The sequence below is a fragment of the Mytilus trossulus genome, chromosome 4 (assembly GCF_036588685.1).
Source record: "Mytilus trossulus isolate FHL-02 chromosome 4, PNRI_Mtr1.1.1.hap1, whole genome shotgun sequence".
Lineage (NCBI taxonomy): Eukaryota > Metazoa > Mollusca > Bivalvia > Mytilida > Mytilidae > Mytilus > Mytilus trossulus.
The window spans coordinates 50,066,356-50,092,079 of record NC_086376.1 but is presented as its reverse complement, the minus strand read 5'-3'; the positions used below and the strand labels follow the sequence as shown (position 1 = coordinate 50,092,079).

General features: G+C 33.8%; 1 protein-coding gene across 3 annotated transcripts in view; it reads right to left on the bottom strand.

The window, feature by feature from the left end:
* Positions 1-25,177, bottom strand: part of LOC134715454 (serine/threonine-protein phosphatase 6 regulatory ankyrin repeat subunit B-like) — a 30,095-nt gene extending 4,918 nt beyond the window's left edge. Inside the window, exons 1-4 of one of the 3 annotated variants that reach the window (XM_063577633.1) lie at positions 25,122-25,177; positions 13,218-13,453; positions 12,165-12,279; positions 7,595-7,721 (exon numbers count right to left, since the gene is read on the bottom strand). In XM_063577633.1, coding sequence (XP_063433703.1) covers positions 7,595-7,721; positions 12,165-12,279; positions 13,218-13,451 — 476 coding nt within the window. In that variant the 5' untranslated portion in view covers positions 13,452-13,453; positions 25,122-25,177. Of the gene's footprint in view, positions 1-7,594; positions 7,722-12,164; positions 12,280-13,217; positions 13,454-24,933 lie in introns of all 3 variants that reach the window. The other 2 variants (XM_063577631.1, XM_063577632.1) reach the window with 2 other exon arrangements.
* Between the last annotated feature and the right edge of the window lie 547 nt (positions 25,178-25,724).

The window sequence follows — 25,724 nt, the reverse complement described above, 5'->3', positions numbered from 1 at the left end:
TTTAGCATTACAAAAAACCTTAACTTTTCAAGTAGTCACTGAACCACGAAAATGAGGTCAAGGACATTGCCCATGTTACTGACAGAAACTTCCTAATATGAGGCATCTATATACAAAGTATGAAGCATATAGGTCTTCCACCTTCTATAATATAAAGCTTGAAAGAAGTTAGCTAAAGTCCCTGCCGTGGGATCATTATCCCTATGTCGAGCTCTATGTGAAAAAGGTCGTAGACTCGACAAATCAAAGAGCTGATAGCTCTGAAGTGGAAGAAGGTGAATAAAAGGTAACTTGAATTACCATAAAAGCAGCCCCACTTACCCAGGCTGCTTTGTTCCATTATCGTTAAAATGTATTTTTTTTCTTCAAACAAGAAAAGGTCATAAGTACATGGATTTCCCATCCGTACAATCATTTTCTATGTTCAGTTGACTATGAAAATTAGGTAAAATCTTTAATTTGGCATTAAAATTAAGAAGATCATATCAAGAGGAACACATGTGTACTAAGTTTCAAGTTGATTGGATTTCAACTTCATCAAAAACTACCTCGACCATAAACTTTATAACCAGAAGCAGGACGGACGGACAGACTAGAAAACATATTGCCCATAAATGGAGCATAAAAAAAGTAAGACTTGTTACATACCGGCCAACTTTTGAAAGTTCCCATATATGGGTTTTTACTGCACAACAACAATTTTAAAGGTTACAATTTTTACGACGTATTTTGCAAGATCTATATTGTCTAGAAAAAGTGTCATATTTGTATGATGAACTTACATGCCTTTTCCTTAAGTCTGTTTGCATGATTCTAGTTATATATTAAATCGGTAGAAAAAATATACGTGAAGCTAGCAGACCAGGGTTTATTTTCCAGATTAAGAATATTAGATGCTTGTTGAAATTTCCAATTTTGAATTATGCACAAAGATGGACCTTTAACAGGTTGGGAACAACACTCCAAATGAGGGTAACCTAACTGGAAGATCATCACAACCCACTGTAAAAAAATGAGCACAAAAAAGTCATTTATATTCATATTATTTGATGAAACTTTTCCCCAAGAACTATGCATCTATTAAGTACTGAATGGTCAAAACATCATGTTTTTTTATCGACATAAATTTTGTCGTAAATGTAACCAAATGATGTAGAAATTGTGTTTTTTCTTCAAATTTCCATCAAATTGTAATGTTTATAGTTCCCTTATTGCCTCTCTATTTGAAAAAAATAACATAATAAGAAGAATCTGTTTCTTGTTTGTTTTGTTTTTGACAAATGATTGTTCACTGCTTGCAAATGAATCATTATATTTATATATCTTATCTGTATATATTTTTGTTCATGTCTCCATCTCCTTATTATTTGTAAATGTTTAGACAAATAAGAAAGAAATAAGCTCCACATGTATATTTGCAACATCGTAAATTAATTAAAAAAAACAACATACACTGACACCAGTACTGCATGGTTTTTAAGCATTCTTAAAAGTCATATTTGTAGGAAGCTTAAAGAGACAGTGTAAAATGTCTTGCTATTTCTTAGCTTACACAATAAAATCTAATATATATAGTTGCACATATTGTATGGTGACTTCAGTAATAAACAAATTTATCATATAAACTTCAATTTAATCCTTGAAAGGAGGTCTAGATTGCTAAAATAATTTATAAATTTTAATTTTTTTTATTTGTCCAAAATCATTTAAATTCATTTAATCAACATCATTTTATGATTATTTGATTAAAATATGATTCATTTATAGTCTTTTTACAATTTACATTTTTAAAAGCAAAATAACTGAAAACAGGATAAAACAAAGGGAAGTAACACTAGAGGCTCTAAAGAGCCTGTGTCGCTCACCTTGGTCTATGTTCATATTAAACAAAGGACACAAATGGATTCATGACAAAATTGTATTTTGGTGATGGTGATGTGTTTGAAGTTCTTACTTTACTGAACGATTTTGCTTCTTACAATTATATCTATAATGAACTTTGCCCATTAGTAACAGAGAACTATATTTGGTAAAAATTTACATAAATTTACCAAATTAATGAAAATTGTTAAAAATTGACTATAAAGGGCAATAACTGTTTAAGGGGTCAATTGACCATTTAGGTCATGTTGACTTATTTGTAGATCTTACTTTGCTGAACATTATTGCTGTTTACAGTTTATCGCTATCTATAATAGTATTCAAGATAACCAAAAACAGCAAAATTTCTTTAAAAATTACCAATTGGAGGGCAGCAACCCAACAACCAGTTGTCCAATTCATCTGAAAAAGGACAGATAGATATTGACTTGATTAACAATTTAACTTCTTGTCAGATTTGCTCTAAATGCTTTGGTTTCATAGTTATAAACCCAAAACTGCATTTTACCCCTATGTTCTATTTTTAGCCGTGGCGGCCATCTTGGTTGAATGGCCAGGTCATCGGACACATTTTTCAACCTAGATACCCCAAAGATGATTGTGGCCTAGTAGTTTCAGTGGAGATTTTTGTAAAAGATTACTTAGATTTACGAAAAATGGTTAAAAATTGACTATAAAGGGCAATAACTCCTAAAGGGGTCAACTGACATTTCGGTCATGTTGATTTATTTGTAAATCTAACTTTGCTGAACATTATTGATGTTTACAGTTAATCTCTATCTATAATAATATTCAAGATAATAACCAAAAACAGCAAAATTTCCTCAAAATTACCAATTCAGGGGCAGCAACCCAACAACCTATTGACCGATTCATCTGAAAATTTCAGGGCAGATAGATCTTGACCTGATAAACATTTTTATCCCATGTCAGATTTCCTCAAAATGCTTTAGTTTTTGAGTTATAAGCCAAAAACTGCATTTTACCCCTATGTTCTATTTTTAGCCTCGGCGGCCATCTTGGTTGGTTGACCAGGTCACGCCACACATTTTTTAAACTAGATACCCCAAAGATGATTGTGGCCAAGTTTGGATTAACTTGGCCCAGTAGTTTCAGAGAAGAAGATTTTTGTAAAAGATTACTTTAATTTACGAAAAATGGTTAAAAATTGACTATAAAGGGTAATAACTCCTAAACGGGTCAACTGACCATTTTGGTCATGTTGAACTATTTGTAGATCTTACTTTGCTGAACATTATTGGTGTTTACAGTTTATCTCTATCTATAATAATATTCAAGATAATAACCAAAAACAGCAAAATTTCCTCAAAATTACCAATTCAGGGGCAGCAACCCAACAACCTATTGACCGATTCATCTGAAAATTTCAAGGCAGATAGATCTTGACCTGATAAACATTTTTATTCCGTCAGATTTTCTCAAAATGCTTTGGTTTTTGAGTAATAAGCCAAAAACTGAATTTTACCCCTATGTTCTATTTTTAGCCGTGGTGGCCATTTTGGTTGGTTGACCAGGTCACGCCACACATTTTTTAAACTAGATACCCCAAAGATGATTGTGGCCAAGTTTGGATTAATTTGGCCCAGTAGTTTCAGAGAAGAAGATTTTTGTAAAAGATTACTTTAATTTACGAAAAATGGTTAAAAATTGACTATAAAGGGCAATAACTCCTAAACTGGTCAACTGACCATTTTGGTCATGTTGACTTATTTGTAGATCTTACTTTGCTGAACATTATTGCTGTTTACAGTTTATCTTTATCTATAATAATATTCAAGATAATAACCAAAAACAGCAAAATTTCCTCAAAATTACCAATTCAGGGGCAGCAACCCAACAACCGATTGACCGATTCATCTGAAAATTTCAGGGCAGATAGATCTTGACCTGATAAACATTTTAACCCCATGTCGGATTTGCTCTAAATGCTTTGGTTTTTGAGTTATAAGCCAAAAACTGCATTTTACCCCTATGTTCTATTTTTAGCCGTGGTGGCCATCTTGGTTGGTTGACCGGGTCAAGCCACACATTTTTTAAACTAGATACCCCACTGATGATTGTGGCCAAGTTTGGTTTGATTTGGCCCAGTTGTTTCAGAGGAGAAGATTTTTGTAAAAGCTAACGCCGGACGACGGACGCCGGACGCCGGACGCCGGACGCAAAGTGATGAGAAAAGCTCACTTGGCCCTTTGGGCCAGGTGAGCTAAAAAGTATTTCAATATTCCCAATACACATCGTTTTGATAACACAACGGCAGTTAGCCGGAGCTAAACATCGTTGATTACCAGTATGTTTGACACCCAAGCTGTCAAGTGAAGCCATATAATTATACATCTTCTTTGATGTTCAGGTAAAATTTAACACGGGTGTTAATTACACCCGTACAGTAGTAAGAAATGATCAAATATGGCGTCTGAAAATTTTCATTCATGAAATATTTCATACACGGGAGCTTTTCTCCTAAACGGGAGGACGGGAGGAGACCCCTGAAAACGGCAGTTTTTTCACATGTATGTAACGAAGGGCATCTAATTCACATGACAAAGGAAAACCATGAATTAAGACAACACTTTATATATCCTTTTTATTTATATAAAAACAAAATCTTCTTGTCTGCAGGATTGTAAATTCGTAACTTCAAGAGCGAACTTGTAAACAGGGCGAGTTGTCCCGATACCAAATTCACGCATGCGTAATACAAATATCTACAGTTAAAACATCCTGTTAAACAAATAACGTTCATGTGGATGAGATGAAATCTAATAATTTACATAAATAAAAGGGTCATATTTACGATAGTGATTGTTTTACAATCATAATTTACAAATTAAATGATTCAGATGCCTAATCATGTGTAAAAATCGGTGTCAGGAATCTTAAGTTGTTTTGAAATTGTAATACACGAAATGAATGCGGCATACGGAGACTCAATGCAAATGGTCAGCCCCTTAAGTCTTCAGAAGACTTGACGTCTTCTTCCACTAAAAATCTGTGCAATTTAGAACTAGAGGCTCTAAAGAGCCTGTGTCGCTCACCTTGGTCTATGTGAATATTAAATAAAGGAAGCAGATTGAAAATTGACTACAAAGGTCAATAACTCCTACAGGGGTCAATTGACCATTTCGTTCATGTTTACTTATTTGTAGATCTTACTTTGCTGAAAATTATTGCTGTTTATAGTTTACCTATATCTATAATAATATTCAATATAATAACCAAAAACAGCAAAATGTCCTTAAAATTACCAATTCAGGGGCTGCAACCCAAAAACAGGTTGTCCAATTCATCTGAAAATTTCAGGGCAGATAGATCTTGACCTGATTAACAATTTTACTTCATGTCAGATTTTCTCTAAATTATTTGGTTTTTGAGTTATAAGCCAAAAACTGCATTTTACCCCTATGTTCTATTTTTAGCCGTGGCGGCCATCTTGGTTTGATGGCCAGGTCACCGGACACATTTTTTAAACAAGAAACCCCAAAGATGATTGTGGCCAAGTTTGGATCAATTTGGCACAGCGTTTCAGAGAAGAAGATTTTAGTAAAAGATATATAAAATTTACGAAAAATGGTTAAAAATTGACTTTAAAGGGCAATAACTCCTAAAGAGGTCAACTGACCATTTTGGTCATGTTGACTTATTTGTAACTCTGACCTTGCTGAACATTATTGCTGTTTACAGTTTACCTATATCTATAATAATATTCAATATAATAACCAAAAACAGCAAAATTTCCTTAAAATTAACAATTCAGGGGCCGCAACCCAAAAACAGGTTGTCCAATTCATCTGAAAATTTCAGGGCAGATAGATCTTCACCTGATTAACAATTTTATCCAATGTCAGATTTGCTCTAAATGCTTTGGTTTTTGAGTTATAAGCCAAAAACTGCATTTTACCCCTATGTTCTATTTATAGCCATGGCGGTCATCTTGGTTAGTTGGCGGGGTCACCGGACAAAATTTTTAAACTAGATACCCCAATGATGATTGTGGCCAAGTTTCAAATAATTTGGTCCAGCAGTTTCAGAGGAGAAGATTTTTCTACAAGATTACTAAGATTTACGAAAAATGGTTATAAATTGACTATAAAGGGCAATAACTCCTAAAGTGGTCAACTGATCATTTTGGTCATGTTGACTTATTTGTAGATCTTACTTTGCTGAACATTATTGCTTTTTACAGTTTATCTCTATCTAAAATAATATTCAAGATAATAACCAAAAACAACAAAATTTCCTTAAAATTACCAATTCAGGGGCAGCAACCTAACAACGGAATGTCAGATTCATCTGAAAATTTCAGAGCAGATAGATCTTAACCTGATTAACAATATTACCCCATGTCAGATTTGCCCTAAATGCTTTGGTTTTTGAGTTATAAGCCAAAAACTGCATTTTACCCCTATGTTCTATTTATAGCCATGGCGGCCATCTTGGTCAGTTGGCAGGGTCACCGGACACAATTTTTAAACTAGATACCCCAATGATGATTGTGGCCAAGTTTGGTTAAATTTGGCCTAGTAGTTTCAGAGGAGAAGATTTTTGTAAAAGTTAACGCAGGACGACGACGGACGACGACGACGGACGACGACGACGGACGACGACGACGGACGCCGGACGCCAAGTGATGAGAAAAGCTCACTTGGCCCTTCGGGCCAGGTGAGCTAAAAAAGTCAAAAGTGTTCAGCCTTACATCTAAGTCTATAAAATTTCTAGCAAAAGAAAACTTTCCCTGCTGTACATGTAATTTAGGCTACAAGCAAACAACAATCAAGACCTTCCTGACATGATTTTTTTCTCCCATATTCTTTGGGGTAAGAGGATGTTGAAAATGTATATCCAGGGTGTGTAAGAGCTGAACCAAAAAGCTTGCATAAGACAAGGTGAAAATGTATATTCTGAAACACAAAGTGCAGGAATCAATTGGTCCAACAGTGCAAATAAATTTTTGCATGTGTACAATGGTAAAGCAACAGATGTAAATTCAGAAATTGATGCATGCCTTTATTATTGCGATTTATGGAGAATGGACAATAATGAGATTTACTATTATAGCCATTTTAGATATTCTGCATTCAGATGCATATATCAGTTTTGAATGCTTGTTTTTAATTATAACCATACTAGCCCAGTTGCACAATTCACATTTATAAAATAATAGCAAGAATTTCTGAATTTACAATAAAAAGGCTATTATTTCAACTTGGAATTATTTTTAATTATCAAATTTGCATAATTTCTTGTGCTTGAAATTTTTAATGAATTCCATGTTTATTCTGCATTATAAATTTTTAAGCATTGCACAACACTTGCCATACAATGTATTTTGTACAGATAGTGTTGTGGGCATGAAGCACAGTATTTCTATTGAAAATATGCATTCTTCTTTGTAATAGAAAGTGTTGTGTGCAGCACATCAATTAAAACAGAGCCTTTCTAACTTTCATCCTAGATATGCAAGCAATATTTGCTAGCTGAATATGTGGTATGGGCTTTGGTCATTGTTGAAGGCCGTACAGTGACCTATAGTTGTTAATTTCTGTGTCATTTTGGTCTCTTGTGGAGATTTGTCTCATTGGAAATCATACCACATCTTGTTTTTTATATTTAGGCAAATATAAATCTATTGATCCCTTTCTAAAGAGTTCAAGGGTTAAACAAAATATTCTTTCAATTAAAATCTATGACTTACAATTGTAATGATGCCCCACCAGAAAGAAGTCTCTCTACAGCTCTATAACTGGAATGTACAATGGCATTCTGTACACATATATACAATGGAGTCTGTCCAGCTTTGTCACATTTGTTAATGTCAGCACCTTAAATCCAAATCATACTTTAGTAATACATCATTAAAATTGTAAGTTCCTTATTACAAAATGTATATACAATCAGACAAATTTGAACTTTTTGACAGTTTTGCCATTCTATATTGGCCTTTTTGGTTTCCTTGCTGCTCTCCATAATTCTAAACTTTTTGTGTGCACTGTACTATGAGAGCATGGAGAGGTTCACTCCAGAAGTTATATCATCCATTATACCACTACCAGTGTCACTGATGGTGTACTAAATTCCCACCAAGTAGCCAGTGATTTAGTATTGGCTTGATTCAAATTACACATTTTGTCTGTATTTAAAATTTGAAATTCTTATGTGATACAATCATGTAATACTAAAGCTTATACTGTTGTAACTCCCTAATGGCAAAGTTGTTCTGAAAAGGATTTTACAGTTCCCTTTACATTTATAGCATGTTTAGGCCCTTTTGGTTTTTGTGCTAAAACTTTTATATTTTTGACTTTCAAAACATTTGGGTTAATGTGTACCTCTTATAAGATGACTTTGTTCAAAAATTTGTTGTGTCTTGTGTGCATGGAAATTAGTAAATGTTTTCTATTGACTTCACTCTTATAGATATATATAAGAAGATGTAGTATGAAAGCCAATGGGACAACCACTTTGTAAATGTTAACTATTATAGCCTTATACATGTAGGTCAAAGTACGATCTTCAACAAAGATAGAGCCTTGGCTCACACTCAACAGCATCCTATAAAGAGCCCCAAAAATAACTGATGTTAACCCATTCAAACAGGAAAACCAATGGTATAATCTTTATAAAATAAATGGGAAATGTGTCCATTGGACTCAGATGATGCCCCACTTGCATATCATATAAAGTTAAAAAAAAAAAAGGGACATAATGGAAGAACAGTTAAAGTGACACTACCTTAATTTGGTAAAAATCAAGATATAACACTAAATAAGTAAACATTAAAACATTTTTGTAAACAGCATGGAAATTAGTAAGTAGATAAAGGAAGATGTGGTATGAGTGCCAATGAGACAACTCTTCATCCTCTTTTTATTTCTCTCATGAATGATGATCATTTATGATAAGCAGATCCATCATATAAGATTTTGAAAAGAAACAATATGGAAGTAAACCACTTATTGATAATCCCATTGCTTTCTATGTAAAATTCCTCCATTTCAGCAGGCACATCTCTTTTGTATTAATTTCAAATAAAGTGACCATCATTACATGTCAAAGAAACACTTTAAAATGGTGTCTTGTACTGAAAAAAATTAACATACCTTTAATGGCATATAAGAAAGGACTGGTTCCCGGAACTTTAAATGTACCAAAACAGGTACTTCAGATCTGACAAACAGACAAAATGTACCCTCTTTTTAAAATTTGATGCATTTTTTTCAGTATTCAAAACTATAAGTCAAAATCTGTTCTACAATGATCATCAGTCCTTCAGCTGTTTTTTATGCCAAAAATACCTAAATATTCTACATATTTTGAAAGTTACACTCATGCATAGGAACTATTTTGTGTTAAATATGTACTACTTTCTGGTATGTGCTTTCTGGCCGGGCCCAAATTAGTGGTGTTACACCTGTTGCAGTTACTGGTGTATATATGTAACATAAATAAACTGTTATTAAGAGATGTCAAGTTTTGCAATTTTGGTAGTATATCAAATGTTGAAATTAAAATGGAAATATGTTAACATGAAAACTATGCAATCAATCAAAGTCCTTGAACTATGATAAAGGTGCGGGGACAAATAATTTCCAAAGAAATGAGAAGTGCCAATGCTCATACAACTAACTGCATACTTAATATCATTGACCAATCCACTGGTGGTTCCCCATAAACTGACCTAATCACAAACTAATACATTGTTGATGGCACCACAGCCAGAAACAGCATGCTCATTTTTAGCTCACCTGGCCCGAAGGGCCAAGTGAGCTTTTCCCATCACTTTGCGTCCGTCGTCCGTCGTCGTTGTTAACTTTTACAAAAATCTTCTCCTCTGAAACTACTGGGCCAAATTGAACCAAACTTGGCCACAATCATCATTGGGGTATCTAGTTTAAAAAATGTGTGGCGTGACCCGGTCAACCAACCAAGATGGCCGCCACGGCTAAAAATAGAACATAGGGGTAAAATGCAGTTTTTGGCTTATAACTCAAAAACCAAAGCATTTATAGGAAATCTGACATGGGGTAAAAATGTTTATCAGGTCAAGATCTATCTGCCCTAAAATTTTCAGATGAATCGGTCAACCCGTTGTTGGGTTGCTGCCTCTGAATTGGTAATTTTGTGGAAATTTTGCAGTTTTTGGTTATTATCTTGAATATTATTATAGATAGAGATAAACTGTAAACAGCAATAATGTTTAGTAAAGTAGGATTTACAAATAAGTCAACATGACCGAAATTGTCAATTGACCCGTTTAGGAGTTATTGCCCTTTATAGTCAATTTTTAACCATTTTTCGTAAATCTTAGTTATCTTTTTACAAAAATCTTCTCCTCTAAAACTACTGGGCCAAATTAAACCAAACTTGGCCACAATCATCATTGGGGTATCTAGTTTAAAAAATGTGTGGCGTGACTTGGTCAACCAACCAAGATGGCCGCCACGGCTAAAAATAGAACATAGGGGTAAAATGCAGTTTTTGGCTTATAACTCAAAAACCAAAGCATTTAGAGGAAATCTGACAAGGGGTAAAAATGTTTATCAGGTCAAGATCTATCTGCCCTGAAATTTTGAGATGAATCGGTCAACCCGTTGTTGGGTTGCTGCCCCTGAATTGGTAATTTTGTGGAAATTTTGCAGTTTTTGGTTATTATCTTGAATATTATTATAGATAGAGATAAACTGTAAACAGCAATAATGTTTAGTAAAGTAGGATTTACAAAAAGGTCAACATGACCGAAATGGTCAGTTGACCCGTTTAGGAGTTATTGCCCTTTATAGTCAATTTTTAACCATTTTTCGTAAATCTTAGTTATCTTTTACAAAAATCTTCTCCTCTGAAACAACTGGGCCAAATTGAACCAAACTTGGCCACAATCATCATTGGGGTATCTAGTTTAAAAAATGTGTGGCGTGACCCGGTCAACCAACCAAGATGGCCGCCACGGCTAAAAATAGAACATAGGGGTAAAATGCAGTTTTTGGTTTATAACTCAAAAACCAAAGCATTTAGAGGAAATCTGACATGGGGTAAAAATGTTTATCAGGTCAAGATCTATCTGCCCTGAAATTTTCAGATGAAGCGGTCAACCCGTTGTTGAGTTGCTGCCCCTGAATTGGTAATTTTGTGGAAATTTTGCTGTTTTTGGTTATTATCTTGAATATTATTATAGTTAGAGATAAACTGTAAACAGCAATAATGTTTAGTAAAGTAGGATTTACAAATAAGTCAACATGACCGAAATGGTCAGTTGACCCGTTTAGGAGTTATTGCCCTTTATAGTCAATTTTTAACCATTTTTCGTAAATCTTAGTTATCTTTTACAAAAATCTTCTCCTCTGAAACTACTGGGCCAAATTGAACCAAACTTGGCAATCATCATCTTTGGGGTATCTAGTTTTAAAAATGTGTCCGGTGACCCGACTATCAAATCAAGATGGCCGCCACAGCTAAAAATAGAACATAGGGGTAAAATGCAGTTTTTGGCTTATAACTCAAAAACCAAAGCATTTAGAGCAAATCCAACACGAGGTAAAATTATTAATCAGATCAAAATCTATCTGCTCTATTATTTTCAGATGAATCTGACAACCCATTGTTGGGTTGCTGCCCCTGAATCGGTAATTTTAAGGAAATTTTGCTGTTTTTGGTTATTATCTTAAATTTTATTATAGATAGAGATAAACTGTAAACAGCAATTATGTTCAGCAAAGTAAGATTTACAAATAAGTCAACATGATCGAAATTGTCAATTGACCCCCTAAGGAGTTATTGTCCTTTATAGTCAATTTTTAACAATTTTCATAAAATTTGTAAATTTTTATTAACATTTTCCACTGACAATGACTGAAACTACTGGTCCAAGTTCATTATAGATAGAGATAAATGTAAATAAGCAGCAAGACTAGTAAAGTAAGATTTACAAACACATCACCATCACCAAAACACAATTTTGTCATGAATCCATCTGCTTCCTTTGTTTAATATTCACATAGACCAAGGTGAGCGACACAGGCTCTTTGGAGCCTCTAGTTTTGTTACCTCAGCGATGGGAGAAAAAATATATGATTAAAACAATGCCAGGCCTTAAGTCTGTCTAAATCTTGTAGTTTCATTATTAGCACATTTAACATGAACAAAATTATGGTAAATTTTTAAGGATTGTATCCTTTTGATTAACAGGGATAACAGAAAATTAAAAGTATGAAAAAAAATTCACGCTAAAAACTACTTGTTCAAGACTACTATTTTCAAAAATATATTACCAGCTTTTAACAAAATATCTAGCAAAATAGGTCTCCCATGGAAAGCAGCTTTATACAGAGGTGTACAGTCATTTCTATCAGTCATATTTATCTTTGCCCCTGCTCTTATCAAAATCTGAAATAAAGCAAATTTAGAATATATTCATTTGAAAACAAGTGCATCAAACTTGAAGAAATAAAATCATTTGCTGAGCGCAGCCTGATATGACCTCAGAAGTTGAACACTGAATAGTTGGTGTATGTTAGGGCACAATATTCAAACTTGAAGTTGATACTGTCTGAAATTGGAGTGTGATCATTTTTTTTTATTACATAATATAGGTTTCTGACACAAAATAAAAATGGTGAAAGATTTCAAAATTTTGAAATGGGTTCACTTGCAAGTGAATAATTCAACCTCATTGAATCCTTATTTATGTTAACTTCAATTTAATACCTTATCTAGAGATTGATAATGCTTGCAGTGTGCATGGTAAGTTATTTAAAAGAAAAGAATGTCAACATTGAAAATGAAACAAAGGTAAATCATTTGATTGACTGATTTGATTCTCAAACAAAATGCTTTGTTGAGCACAGTCTGATCTGACCGCAGAGGTCAAACACTGGAACAGATGGGGGAAATTTGGACACAATATTCAAGCTTGATACTGTCTGAATTTGGATTGTGATAAAATTTTGGACATAACATAGGTTTTTGACACACAAAGTTAAATTTTGGATCCTTTTGACCTCAATTTAGACCAATTTAATAACAGGGCCCAAAAATCAAAAATCTAAATATATGGTTAGATTTAGCATATCTAATATATAAGAACCAAATATATTCAATTTTTGTTGAAATCAAACAAATTTTAATTTTGGACCCCAATTTGGACCAACTTGGTTATCAAAAATCTAAATACATGTTTGATTCAGCATATCAATAAACCCCAAGAATTCAATTTTTGTTAAAATCAAACTTACTTTAAATCCCTTTGGACCTCATGTGGACCAATTTAAAAACGGGGCCTAAAACTTAGAGATCTTTGTAAAAATCTTGAATTTGATACATGCCTCAGTAATTTCTACATGGTTTAAAGAAACAGCTGCCAACATAGGAGTTGTACTATCTTTAACACTTGGTACATCTGGATTACTCCAGGGATAGTTCAGATCAGCTCCATGTGTAACACATAATTTTACTCCCTCTTTATCGTTAGCCATCACAGCCAGATGGAGATCCCTTTCCTTCTGAGGCATTCCAAGAGAAACTGTCTCTGCACATTTTGTGGATTTTGAATTACCCATTCCTTAAAAAAAAAAATGCTATCATATTCAGTTTATAATTAACAGAAAATGACATTGTTAATCGTAACATTTGGCACCAATGGCAAAAAGATGCTAAATATCTTTAGATTTTGTTTTGTGTACAGTTATTTTGTGTTTTATTATTTTTGTGTTTTTTGCCACATGTGGCATTATCAGTTTATTTTTCGACTTTGAGTTTGAATGTTCCTTTGGTATCTTTCACCACTCTTCTTTTCAAACTCAAATAATGGCACATGCAAATAAAATGCTTCACCAATCACAGTCTGATACGACCACAGAGTCGAAACCCTAAGCATTTGAAGAAAGTTTGACACAATATTCAAGCTTGCATTTTGATACTGTCTAAATTTGGATTGTTGATTATATAGATTTCTGACACAAAATAAAATGTGGCAAAAGATCTTAATAAAATGCTTCGCTGAGCACAGCTTGATATGAACACAGAGGTTGAACCCTGAACAGTTGGGACAAATACAATACCATTGAAATTGTTTTAAAGATTTGAATATATTTTCCATTAAGATGTAAGATTGTTATATGGATAATAATTTACTCATTCTGTTTAATGTTTATCCTGCCATACATCCATAGAACTATTTGTTGCTTTTATATATAAATCAGAAATGTTGATTATCTACATGTATGTAAAAATGAAAAAATTTAAGGCAATTAAAAACAATGAAAAAAAGTTATGAAAAAGCTAAAAAATAAAAAAATAAAGTATGAAAAAATGTCAGAACCTCTTCCCCAAAACTATAACAAAAGGTTTTAAGAGTGACAGCAAACAGGATTTTCCTGCAAAGGTTGAACTCTGAACCGTTAAGCAAGTATGACACAGCATTTAAGCTTATCAGCTCTGAATTTGGATTGTGATTGAATATAAGACACAGCGTAGGTTTGTGACAGTCACACAAAATGAATGTGGTTCTTGAGAAAGAAGATAACTCCAATTTGCAAAGAAGACTTTAAATATTTTAAGAAATGGAGGGTAAAAATTGCTTTAATTTATCAGTGGAAGGCAACATTAAACATTACAGTGTATAGATCATTCATTGTAGTTGATTCAACTATAAACATTACTTAATATTTTTTTTTTATTTTAGCAAAAAAAGGACATAACTCTAAAACATTAAAAGTGACAGCAACAGAATTCAAACTTAATCTGTAAATTGTGGTAATAAGCATTGTATATAAGTTTCATAACATTTGGATGAGGCAAACTAAAGTTAGAGAACAAAAACAAAAAATTTAGCAATTTTTCCATTTGTAAATAAACTCATCATAGATATCAGGACTAAATTTAGTAAATACGCCAGACACGTTTCGTCTACAAAAGACTCTTCAGTGACGCTCGAATTCAAAAAGGTTAAAAGGCCAAATAAAGTACGAAGTTGAAGAGCATTGAAAACCAAAATTCCTATAAGTGTTGCCAAAAAAAGCTAAGGTAATCTATGCCTGAGGTAGAAAAGCCTTAGTATTTCAAAAAATTCAAAAATTTGTTAACAGTAAATTTATAAATATAACCATATCAATGACAATCCATGTCAGCACAAAAGTGCTGATTACTGGGCTTGTGATACCCTCGGGGAAATAAATCTCCACCAGCAGTGGCATCGACCCAGTGGTTGTAAATAAACTCATCATAGATATCAGATAAAGGGCATAACTCTAGAATGGTAAAAGTGACCAGGGTTGGCAAAGAATTACCCTCCCAGGAAACCCCAAGTGGGAAAACCCGGCTTTTCCAAGGCTGGGCAATACTCACTGAAATGGGTATTACTGGGCATTATGAATTTTTAAGCCTATTTTAACACAAAAGAGTAAATACTTGTGGTAGTTTCATAGTGTTATAGCCAAATATATAAATTTTATACAGCCTTACAGGTAATCATTGAGTCATTACAAGAAGATTGAGAAAGGCTTTTCGTGTCTTCTAATTTACCTGTCTCAGAGTTGCTAGAATAATACATTCTCAAATGTATACTGTTACACTTGTATTATACATCTCTTAAACAAGTATGAAACTTATCTATAAATCAAAATGTGTTTATACATATCTTAAATGTATAACATTTGTGTTAAATCACTGAATCCTCTCCAAAATTCAGGCCGGTAATTCATATTACCCAGTATTGCCCATTATCACCTGGTAAAACCCGGGTTTTCCCACTGGGCTGGGAAATACTCATAAAACCCGGGTTTTGGTCAACCCTGAAAGTGATGCCACCAAAGTGCATACTGGATCTGTATTTAGTGGTAATAAGCTAAGCATTGTATATAAGTTTCATAACATTTGGTTGAGGAAAAGTTAGAGACTAGAAACAACCAGATGCTTGCAGGGCGCAGCTTTATACGACCGCAGAGGTTGAACCCTGAACGGTTGGGCGAGTATGGACACAACATTCAAGCTGGATTCGGCTCTAAATTTGGATTGTGATTAAATAGTTGACACTGCATAGGTTTCTGACACAGAATGAATGTGGTCTAATGAACTTAAAATTTTGTTTTGCCTTTGAGCAATTCACTATGCCGTTGAATATTAATCCTCTCAAAAAAATGTTTGAAGAAATTTTCTCTTTATTTATGAAATCTGAAATGAGAAAAATTGACCCCCCCTTTTTTTTCGCATCCCCCTTTTCCTTATGCCATGTATGCCAAAACTGATCTCAGTTCAAATTTCTAATCGAGTTTGCAACAATAACTGCTCATTTAAATACATCATAAAATATCAAAATGTAAAACTAGAGGCTCTAAAGAGCCTGTGTCGCTCACCTTGGTCTATGTTAATATCATCGAATATTAAATATTGTACACAGATGGATTCATGACAAAATTGTGTTTTGGTGATGGTGATTGGTTTGTAGATCTTACTTTACTAAACATTTTTGCTGCTTACAATTATCTCTATCTATAACAGTAGTTTCTGTGGAAAATGTTAGTGAAAATCTACAAATTTTGTGAAAATTGTTAAAAATTGACTATGAAGGGCAATAACTCCTTAGGGGGTCAATTGACTATTTAGGTCATGCTGACTTATTTTTAGGTCTTACTTTGCTGTACATTATTGCTCTTTACAGTTTATCTCTATCTATAATAATATTCAAGATAATAACAAAAAAACAGCAAAATTTCCTCAAAATTACCAATTCAGGGGCAGTAACCTAAAAACAGGTTGTCTGATGCATCTGAAAATTCCTGGGCAGATAGATCTTGACTTGATCAACAATTTTACTTCCTGTAAGATTTGCTCTTAATGCTTTGGTTTGTGAGTTATAAGCCAAAAACTGCATTTTACCCCCATGTTCTATTTTTAGCCATGGCGGCCATCTTGGTTGGTTGGCCGAGTTACCAGACACATTTTTAAAACTAGATACCCCAATGATGATTGTGGCCAAGTTTCAATTAATTTGGCCCAGTAGTTTCAGAGGAGAAGATTTTTCTAAAAGATTACTAAGATTTACAAAAATGGTTAAAAATTGACTATAAAGGGCAATAACTCCTAAAGTGGTCATATGACCATTCTGGTCATGTTGAATTATTTGTAGATCTTACTTTGCTGAACATTATTGCTGCTTACAGTTTATCTTTATCTATAATAATATTCAAGATAATAACCAAAAACAGCAAAAATTCCTTTAAATTACCAATTCAGGGGCAGCAACCTAACAACGGAATGTCTTATTCATCTGAAAATTTCAGGGCAGATAGATCTTAACCTGATAAACAATTTTACCCCATGTCAGATTTGCTCTTAATGCTTTGGTTTTTGAGTTATAAGCCAAAAACTGCATTTTACCCCTATGTTCTATTTTTAGCCATGGGGGCCATCTTGGTTGGTTGGCCGGGTCACTGGACACAATTTTTAAACTAGATACCCCAATGATGATTATGGCCAAGTTTGGTTAAATTTGGCCCAGTAGTTTCAGAGGAGAAGATTTTGTAAAAGTTAACGCAGGACAATGACGACGGACGACGACGGACGCCAAGTGATGAGAAATGCTCACTTGGCCCTTTGGGCCAGGTGAGCTAAAAAGTGCTTGTTATCACTGAATGGTAAAGATTGTTTTAATTTATCAGTTGGTAGTAAAAGTAAAAATACATTGTATATTGTATAAAACAATGATTTAAGTTGATTCAACTACTATTCTGGACAAAGAAAGATAACTCCAATTGAAAATTTCTTGCTATTGCACAATATTGAGCAATTAGATATTTCTTGATATTGCACAATACTGTGTAATTGAAAATACTTGCTATTGCACAATACTGTGCAAATGAAGATTTCTTGCTATTGAACAATTACTGTGCAATTGAAAATTTCTTGCTATTGCACAACACTGTACAATTGAAGATTTTGCTATTGCTGAATACTGTGCAATGGAAAATTTCTTGCTATTGCACAATACTTAATATAATATTTTTTTATCCTGATTTGGACCAACTTGAAAACTGGGCCCATAATCAAAAATCTAAGTACATGTTTAGTTTCAGCATATCAAAGAACCCCAAGAATTTAATTTTTGTTAAAATCAAACTAAGTTTAATTTTGGACCCTTTGGACTTTAATGTAGACCTATTTGAAAACAGGACCAAAAATTAAGAATCTACATACACAGTTCGATTTGGTATATCAAAGAACCCTAATTATTCAATTTTGATGAAATCAAACAAAGTTTAGTTTTGGATCCTTTGGGATCCTTATTCCCAAACTGTTGGGACCAAAACTCCCAAAATCAATCCCAAACTTCCTTTTGTGTTCAAAAACCTTGTGTTTAAATTTCATTGATTTCTATTTACTTATACAAAATTATAGTGCGAAAACCAAGAAAAATGCTTATTTGGGCCCTTTTTGGCCCCTAATTCCTAAACTGTTGGGATCTCAACTCCCAAAATCAATCCCAAACTTCCTTTTGTGTTCAAAAATCTTGTGTTTAAATTTCATTGATTTCTATTTACTTATACTTAATTACGTTATTGTGCAAAAACCAAGATAATGCTTATTTGGGCCCTTTTTGGCCCCTAATTCCTAAACTGTTGGGACCAAAACTTCCAAAATCAATCCCAACCTTCCTTTTATGGTCATAAACCTTGTGTTTAAATTTCATAAGTTTCTATTTACTTAAACTAAAGTTATAGTGCGAAAACCCAAAGTATTCGGACGATGACGAGGACGAGGACGACGACGCCAACGTGATACCAATATACGACCATAAAATTTAAATTTTTGCGGTCTTATAAAAATTCAACAATTTTTCCATTTGACAAGGGACATTACCGTAGAATGGTCTTGATCTTTGTTTTCTGGTAATTAGCATTGTGTAAACATTTTGAAAGAGTCATAACATTTGGTTGAGGCAAACTAAAGTTAGAGAATTGAAATTAAACCAATAATGGGACGGACAGACAGATGGCAGAAGGATAAGGGTAAAACTTAATGCCCCCTCCTATCTGATCGATCTTCAAAATAGATTAAATTACCATCATTCAAGCAGTCACCACATGTTAGTGAGTCAGTGTACTCTCAACTAAATAATATGAAGTATTTATATTTGATGAAAAAATGGAAGTGAAGTTGGTTTACCATAACATACAAAAATGTATATGTTGAATGTTTAGATCTGTGTAAACGTTGCTTTTCATAAGTTAATAAACATAATCAAAGCGCTGTAAGCACTGTAGGCAGTTAACAAAAAACCAAGGCAAACATAATTATGAAAACTGTGACAATGTTGCTTCAACTTTTTTTAAAGATTTAAAAGAACAAACATTAAACATTCATATATAATTATACATTTATGTTCATTTAATGAATTAATCATTAAGGCAAATAATTTATATTTTATCAAGGTTTTCAATAGCAACACACATGACCACGAATGGTCATGAGTTTTTCATGAGTCAGCAGTGGTACAAATTTGCAATGATTGCAGTTCTTCTAGTTGATCATAATTGTTTGTATTAGTTGACTGTTAGTAGTTCAAGTTGACTTTAGTACGAGCTTGTAAAAGTATGAATGGACTTGCTTCCCTGGAAAGAAAATTGAGTTTGTGTTGTACAGTACAAAAGTTATGAGACACAAATCATACAAATGTTTACTATACTACAGAGATCAATGGTGAGGTCTGACTGACCTGTCCATAGTAAATGTAAATGACTCCCACCTTCACCCCAAGTCCATAAAGTTTGGAATAAAATGACAGGTGTTAGGGTCTAGCAAAGTGATATGCATATGTGTTGCCTATGAGATTGACCTTGTATGTCATTCAATCTTTTTTGGAAATGACAAACAGGAATGAATATGGTTTAGGCGTTGGTATCTCAATCTTTTACAAGTTCTCAAAACACACACAAGAGGGTGAGGGGTGACCCTAGGCACAACCCCTATTTTTCCGATTTGATTTTTTATTTTGTTCCATAAATGAATATATATGGTTTATGGGTGGGGATCTCGACCGTTATCAAGTTTTCAAACAGGAGGGAATGGGGGACCCCAGTGACTTCCGCTATTTTTCATTTGATATGTTATAATTGTCCACTACATGAATATATATGTTAAGGGGTGGGGATCTCATCTGTTTCTATTTTATCAAACAGGAGTGGGTAGGGTGACCCTAAGGACTCTCCCTATATTTCATTTGATTAGTTTTCATACATGAATATACATTGTATATGGTTTAATTTAAAGGTGGGGATCTCTACTGTTTCCAATTTCTCAATCATGAGGGGTTGGGTGACTGCAGGGACTCCCCCTATATTTCATTTAATTCACAGTTGGGGATCCCAACTGTTTCCAAGTTCTTAAACATGAGGGGTAGGGTGACCACAGGGACTTCCCCTATATTTCATTTGTTATATAGTCTTATACATGAGTATATATGGTTAGGGGGTGATGATCTCGAATTTTTCCAAGTTCTTAAACAGAAGGGTGTACAGTGACCATAGGTACCCCTTTATAATTCATTTGATTTGTAATATTGTCCCATACATAAATATATCTATACTATTAAACGAGAAGACCTCATTTTGGGTGTTGCTTCTCTTCTTTCCACAATTAATTGATCAACACGCCTCTGTGTCCTATAGGTACAGTTCAAAGTGCCATTTGTCATCCATTCATATGATTATTCAGATTGAGTTATTTGTGGAGAAAAACGAGAAAAAAGTCATATTGTCCCGTCATTGGACGAAATTTTAAGTCAGATTAGACTTCCGGTTTGCGTTTTTCTGTATACTTTGAACATACATATACAAAGAATAAAGTGTATTTTCATTATTATATCTGCTATCATTTTCAAGTTTACTATCCACGGCAGTCACAGAGTTTATTAAATAGAGAGGGTCTGTATACTTTATCAATGACCACTATGGATCGATTAGTAATCTTCGAATTGAAAGTTAAAACACCATATTTATATAGTAATGAATGTTCATAATATACAGATAAGCGCTAAAAATATTCATGTGAACTTTTGATACCTTTTCTGAAATTCTCCAAAAATTAAATCTTTTACAAAATTCATTGATTACAAAAAAAAAAGATGTGGTTTGATTGCCATATTGAGACAACTCTCCACAAGAGACCAATATGACACAGATATTAACAATAATAGGTTACCGTACGACCTTCAACAACGAGCAAAGCCCATACCGCATACTTAGCTTTAAAGGGCCCCGCAATGTTAAACAATTCAAACCAGAAAACTAGCGGCCTTATTTATGTACAAAAAAATGAACGAAAAACAAATATGTAACACATAAACGAACAACAACCACTGAGTTACAGACTCCTTACTTGAATGTTCATAACATACTAAATGTATGTTCATATAAAATTGATAGAAAACCAAAAAATGGGAGTATTGGAAATAAAGGAGGAGGGATAAAAAAAAAATATTTCCCCTATAACCTATGACTTATGATACTTTTGCTGAAATTCTCCAGTTATTCAATATTTTACAAAATTCTTCCAACAACACTTTACATACTTTAAACTACGCTCTTAATGCCCGCGATTTCGCGGGTGTGTTCTAGTATTGTTTAAGATTGTGGATCTCGACTGTTATAAATTCTCAAACAGAAAAGGGTAGAGCATGTGGAGTGGCCCCACGAACTCCACCTATACATGCTATATTTCATATGATTTGTTATATTGTCCTATACATGAATATGTATGATTAAGGGGTGGGGATCTTGACCGTTACCAAGTTCTCAAACAGGAGGGATGAGGTGACCCCCAGGGAATCCCCCTATATTTCATTTGAATAGTTATATTGTCCCATACATGAATAAATATGGTTTAGGGTTGAGGATCTCAAATGTTTCCAAGTTCTCAAACAGGAGGATGAACAGTGACCCTAGGGACCCCCACATTATTCCTTTGATTTGTAATATTGTCCCATACATGAATATATATGGTTTAAGATTTGTAATCTGAACTGTTTCCAAATTTTCTAACCGGAAGGAAAAGAGTGGCCCCACGAACTCCACCTATATTTCATATGATTTGTTATACATTTGTTTTTAGTTAAAAAAAATTATATAAATAAGGCTATTTGTTTTCTCGTTTGAATTGTTTCACATTGTCTTATCGGGGCCTTTTATAGCTGACCATGTGGTAATGGTATGGGCTTTGCTCATTGTTGAAGGTTGTACGATGACCTATAGTTGTTAATGTCTGTGTCATTTTGGTCTCTTGTGGACAGTTGTCTCATTGGCAATCATACCACATCTTTTTTTTATATATAAGAAACTTCCAGCTATTTTAACTGACCCATCAAAATTGAGAAGAAAAAATATACCCCTTGAAATTGCAGTAATGTGTTTAACTTTAAATTCATCTAGCATGCATTACCAACATTTATCACTGATAAAGAAAATTATTCTGTTACCAGGAACATATATATTGTTAGATAAACTGTTCCCAGCTGTCACATTGTATTGGATTTTGAAATTAAAATTTGTGTACAAAATATTTTCTGCTTTTTCTTTCTTTTTCATATATCTTTTGGCTTTCAATTCTAGTGTTTATATTTAATATTTACCATGCATAGATGTATTTTGTCACCTGTCTGGATTTTTTTTAAATGATAGCCAAACCCGGGATTGCCATTATCCGCTTCCGGAATCGGGTCCGATATTATAATTGTCTTCTCGCAGAAGCCATTATATTTTCAATATTGTTTTTGACAGATGGAGTGAGATACAATTTTACTGGAAATTACACATTATATGTCGGCGATTTTCTGTATAAATCTAGCGGTTGAACAAATTGAACATCGCTGTCATGGATAGTAATGATGAAAATAAGTTTGAGATTGTTTATTAGAAAACTTTGGTAAAAATGTTTGGAAAGTTATTTTTTTATTTTCTTCCAAGGTCCGTTGGGCATGTTGGGCGTAGCTAGTAACCAAGGAGAAAGTCCGACTGCAAAAGTGGAAGGTTTCAGACCTTGGACCACCGCTAATTTAAACCCATGCGTCCAAATTGAAAAGATACGAAATTTCGTCTTCTAATTCAAAATTGCCGCCAACAGCGTGATCTGACAGTCAAACTTATTGACGTAGTTGACTACGTATTGATGACAAACAATATTCCTACGACTTTTGCAATTTGGGAAATCTAAACTACTTGTCTTTAGAGATTTTCGGCGATTAAATATTTCATACATTTGTTCTTTGACATCTTAGCCAAAAGATCAGGGGATAATAAAATACAAATGGATTCCTAATGTGCTCTACTTCCTATGTGCAACTTCAAAACTTTTGGGAAAATAGACGATCATTTAAGGTTTTTCTGGTCATATTTTTTGTAATCCAGAATGAAAAGTATGAAAAAAATGTCCATTAAGTTATAAATAACATACATTTTGTAATATCCAGCTACATGTAGATTTATAACAATGGCACATATTTCAGCATTTATTGGCATTTATTGGGTAGAACACAAATCCACGGTGCTCACATAAGGCAGCTTAACTGCCTAAAAATCTAATGACCCTCTTCTATTGCAGGTAGGGCGCACAACTATTGTACATTAATGTAGCTTGGGCATAAAAACGTAACACTATAAACATTGCAATCTTCTGTGGTTGATTTCATTTGGAAGAGATACAGCAATGAGTAAGTACATTGTATGCTTTCATGAATGGCCTGCAGTCATATATATCTCTATCTCTTTCATCTTAAGCATGTTAAGCTATACAATGTATGTTTTCCTGGAAGCAGGACAAGTCACTCCACTGGCAAGTCGCCCCACACCTAATCGCCCCACTTTTAAAAAAAACTGCCACAACCTGGAATACCAAATCGCCCCACTTTTTAAAAAATCGCCCCACATGTGAAATTGGTTAAATCATGTTTAATATAACTCCTGCCAACTCGCCCCACTTAATGGAAAACGGTAATATTTAGATTAATATAAATTAAAAATAAAAACTCACACCACTTATTATCGTTTTCTTTTAAGTGGGGCGAGTTGGCAGGAGTAATACTCACAGAATAACATCCTTTTCCATAAGTGGGGCGAGTTAGCATTACTACATTCATCCTGGTTAATAATACATTAATCTAGATATTATCGTTTTCCATAAGTGGGGCAAGTTGGCAGGAGTAATATTCATGGAATTCAACTTATATACAACAGGATAACATCTTTTCCATATAAAGTGGGGCGAGTTGGCTTTACTAAATTCATCCTGGTTAATAATATAATAATCTAGATTTTATCGTTTTCTATTCAGTGGGGCGAGTTTTCATGAGTAATATTAACCGGAATTTAACACATTTCACAAGTGGGGCGATTTGGTAATCCAGGTTGGGGTGTGTTTTTTTTTTAAAGTGGGGCGAGTTGGTGAAAAAGTGGGGCGATTAGGTGTGGGGCGACTTGGCATGGATTCGTTTTCCTTAAGAAGTAAATATTGAAGGACATGTTCGTTTATTAACCCCTTTGTATTATAATACACCTTATCGCTATTTATCCGCCATTGCTGGATTTCACACAGGTTCCCGTAAAATGTTGACGTCATAAAACAAAATATCTGACGCCACAATGGAAAAGTGATTGTTGTTGACGTCAAAAGTTCAAGCGGCAGGGTCAGCCAGGATGAGCGATAAGGTGTATTTAAAGGTATACAGTAAGAATTTCCTTAAACATATCCCCGTCTCATGGGTTTTCATACTATTATGAATGCATTGTGATGTCACAATTTCCATTGAAAAAGCATGCATAGTTCATGTAGATAATTTGTTGTAGTACTGATTCATAATATATATATACATGTATGATTGAACATGTGTAATGATCTGACGGTACTATTTCAGACGATTTTAAAAAAAAAATGGGAGGGGAGAGGTCCAGAACGCGCGCAAAAAAAAAGGCAGTACAATCAATTCATAGATTTTGGTCATTATCTGGCAGAAGCAGAAGGCAACAACTAAAATTAAAATATGGCCAAAAAACATACCCAGGTCTTTATGTACAGTCAATGTCTATTAAAAATATGTTACTTTGTAGCACCTGTCTGACAGTCAGCGTCTAGTGCGTAGATACATACGTTTAAAAGGCGTATGTAAACTAATATCTGAATAGGCGAATTCAATTAATAATCTAAATAAAAGAGGGTTTAGATCCTTCTGTCAACTATTTACAAACATTTTGCTCATTATGAAATCGTCACTAGATGTCGACACCAGTATTTTATTACTACATCGGAAGAGATAAGAAATTTATTCCGTTTTTTTCCCTACTCTACATATACATATATAGTACTAGTACATTTGGCTCTCTTATGGATGTAATTTGTGCTTTAATAAAACAAACTAAAGACATAAGCCAATCCAGGGGGTGATCAATGAATGTGGAAAGGGGTGGATCTAGGATTTCAGATTAGGGGGCGCAAAGTTGGGTTACACTTCTTCTTCTTCTTTTCTGTATCTTCCTCCTGCTAATGAGGAGCACATCCAAACGGATTATAAGAATTAATTGGCTTATTTACACGGGCACAAATATCAATATAGAATGTGAGGCTTATGTTACACGGCGCAATATAATCCATTTTAAAAGTATTCCATATAAAACGTTATTTTAAAACTTCTATCATAAGTTTTAAATGTTAATATATACAGATTAAAAATTTCAGACTGAAATCTTTAAAAGTTAAAAAGGTATCATATAAATGGTTTTGTAATCAGCATAACACAGCAAGACAAGGCCACTATATTTGCTACTGTTATTCTAGCAAGCAAGCCAAGCCAT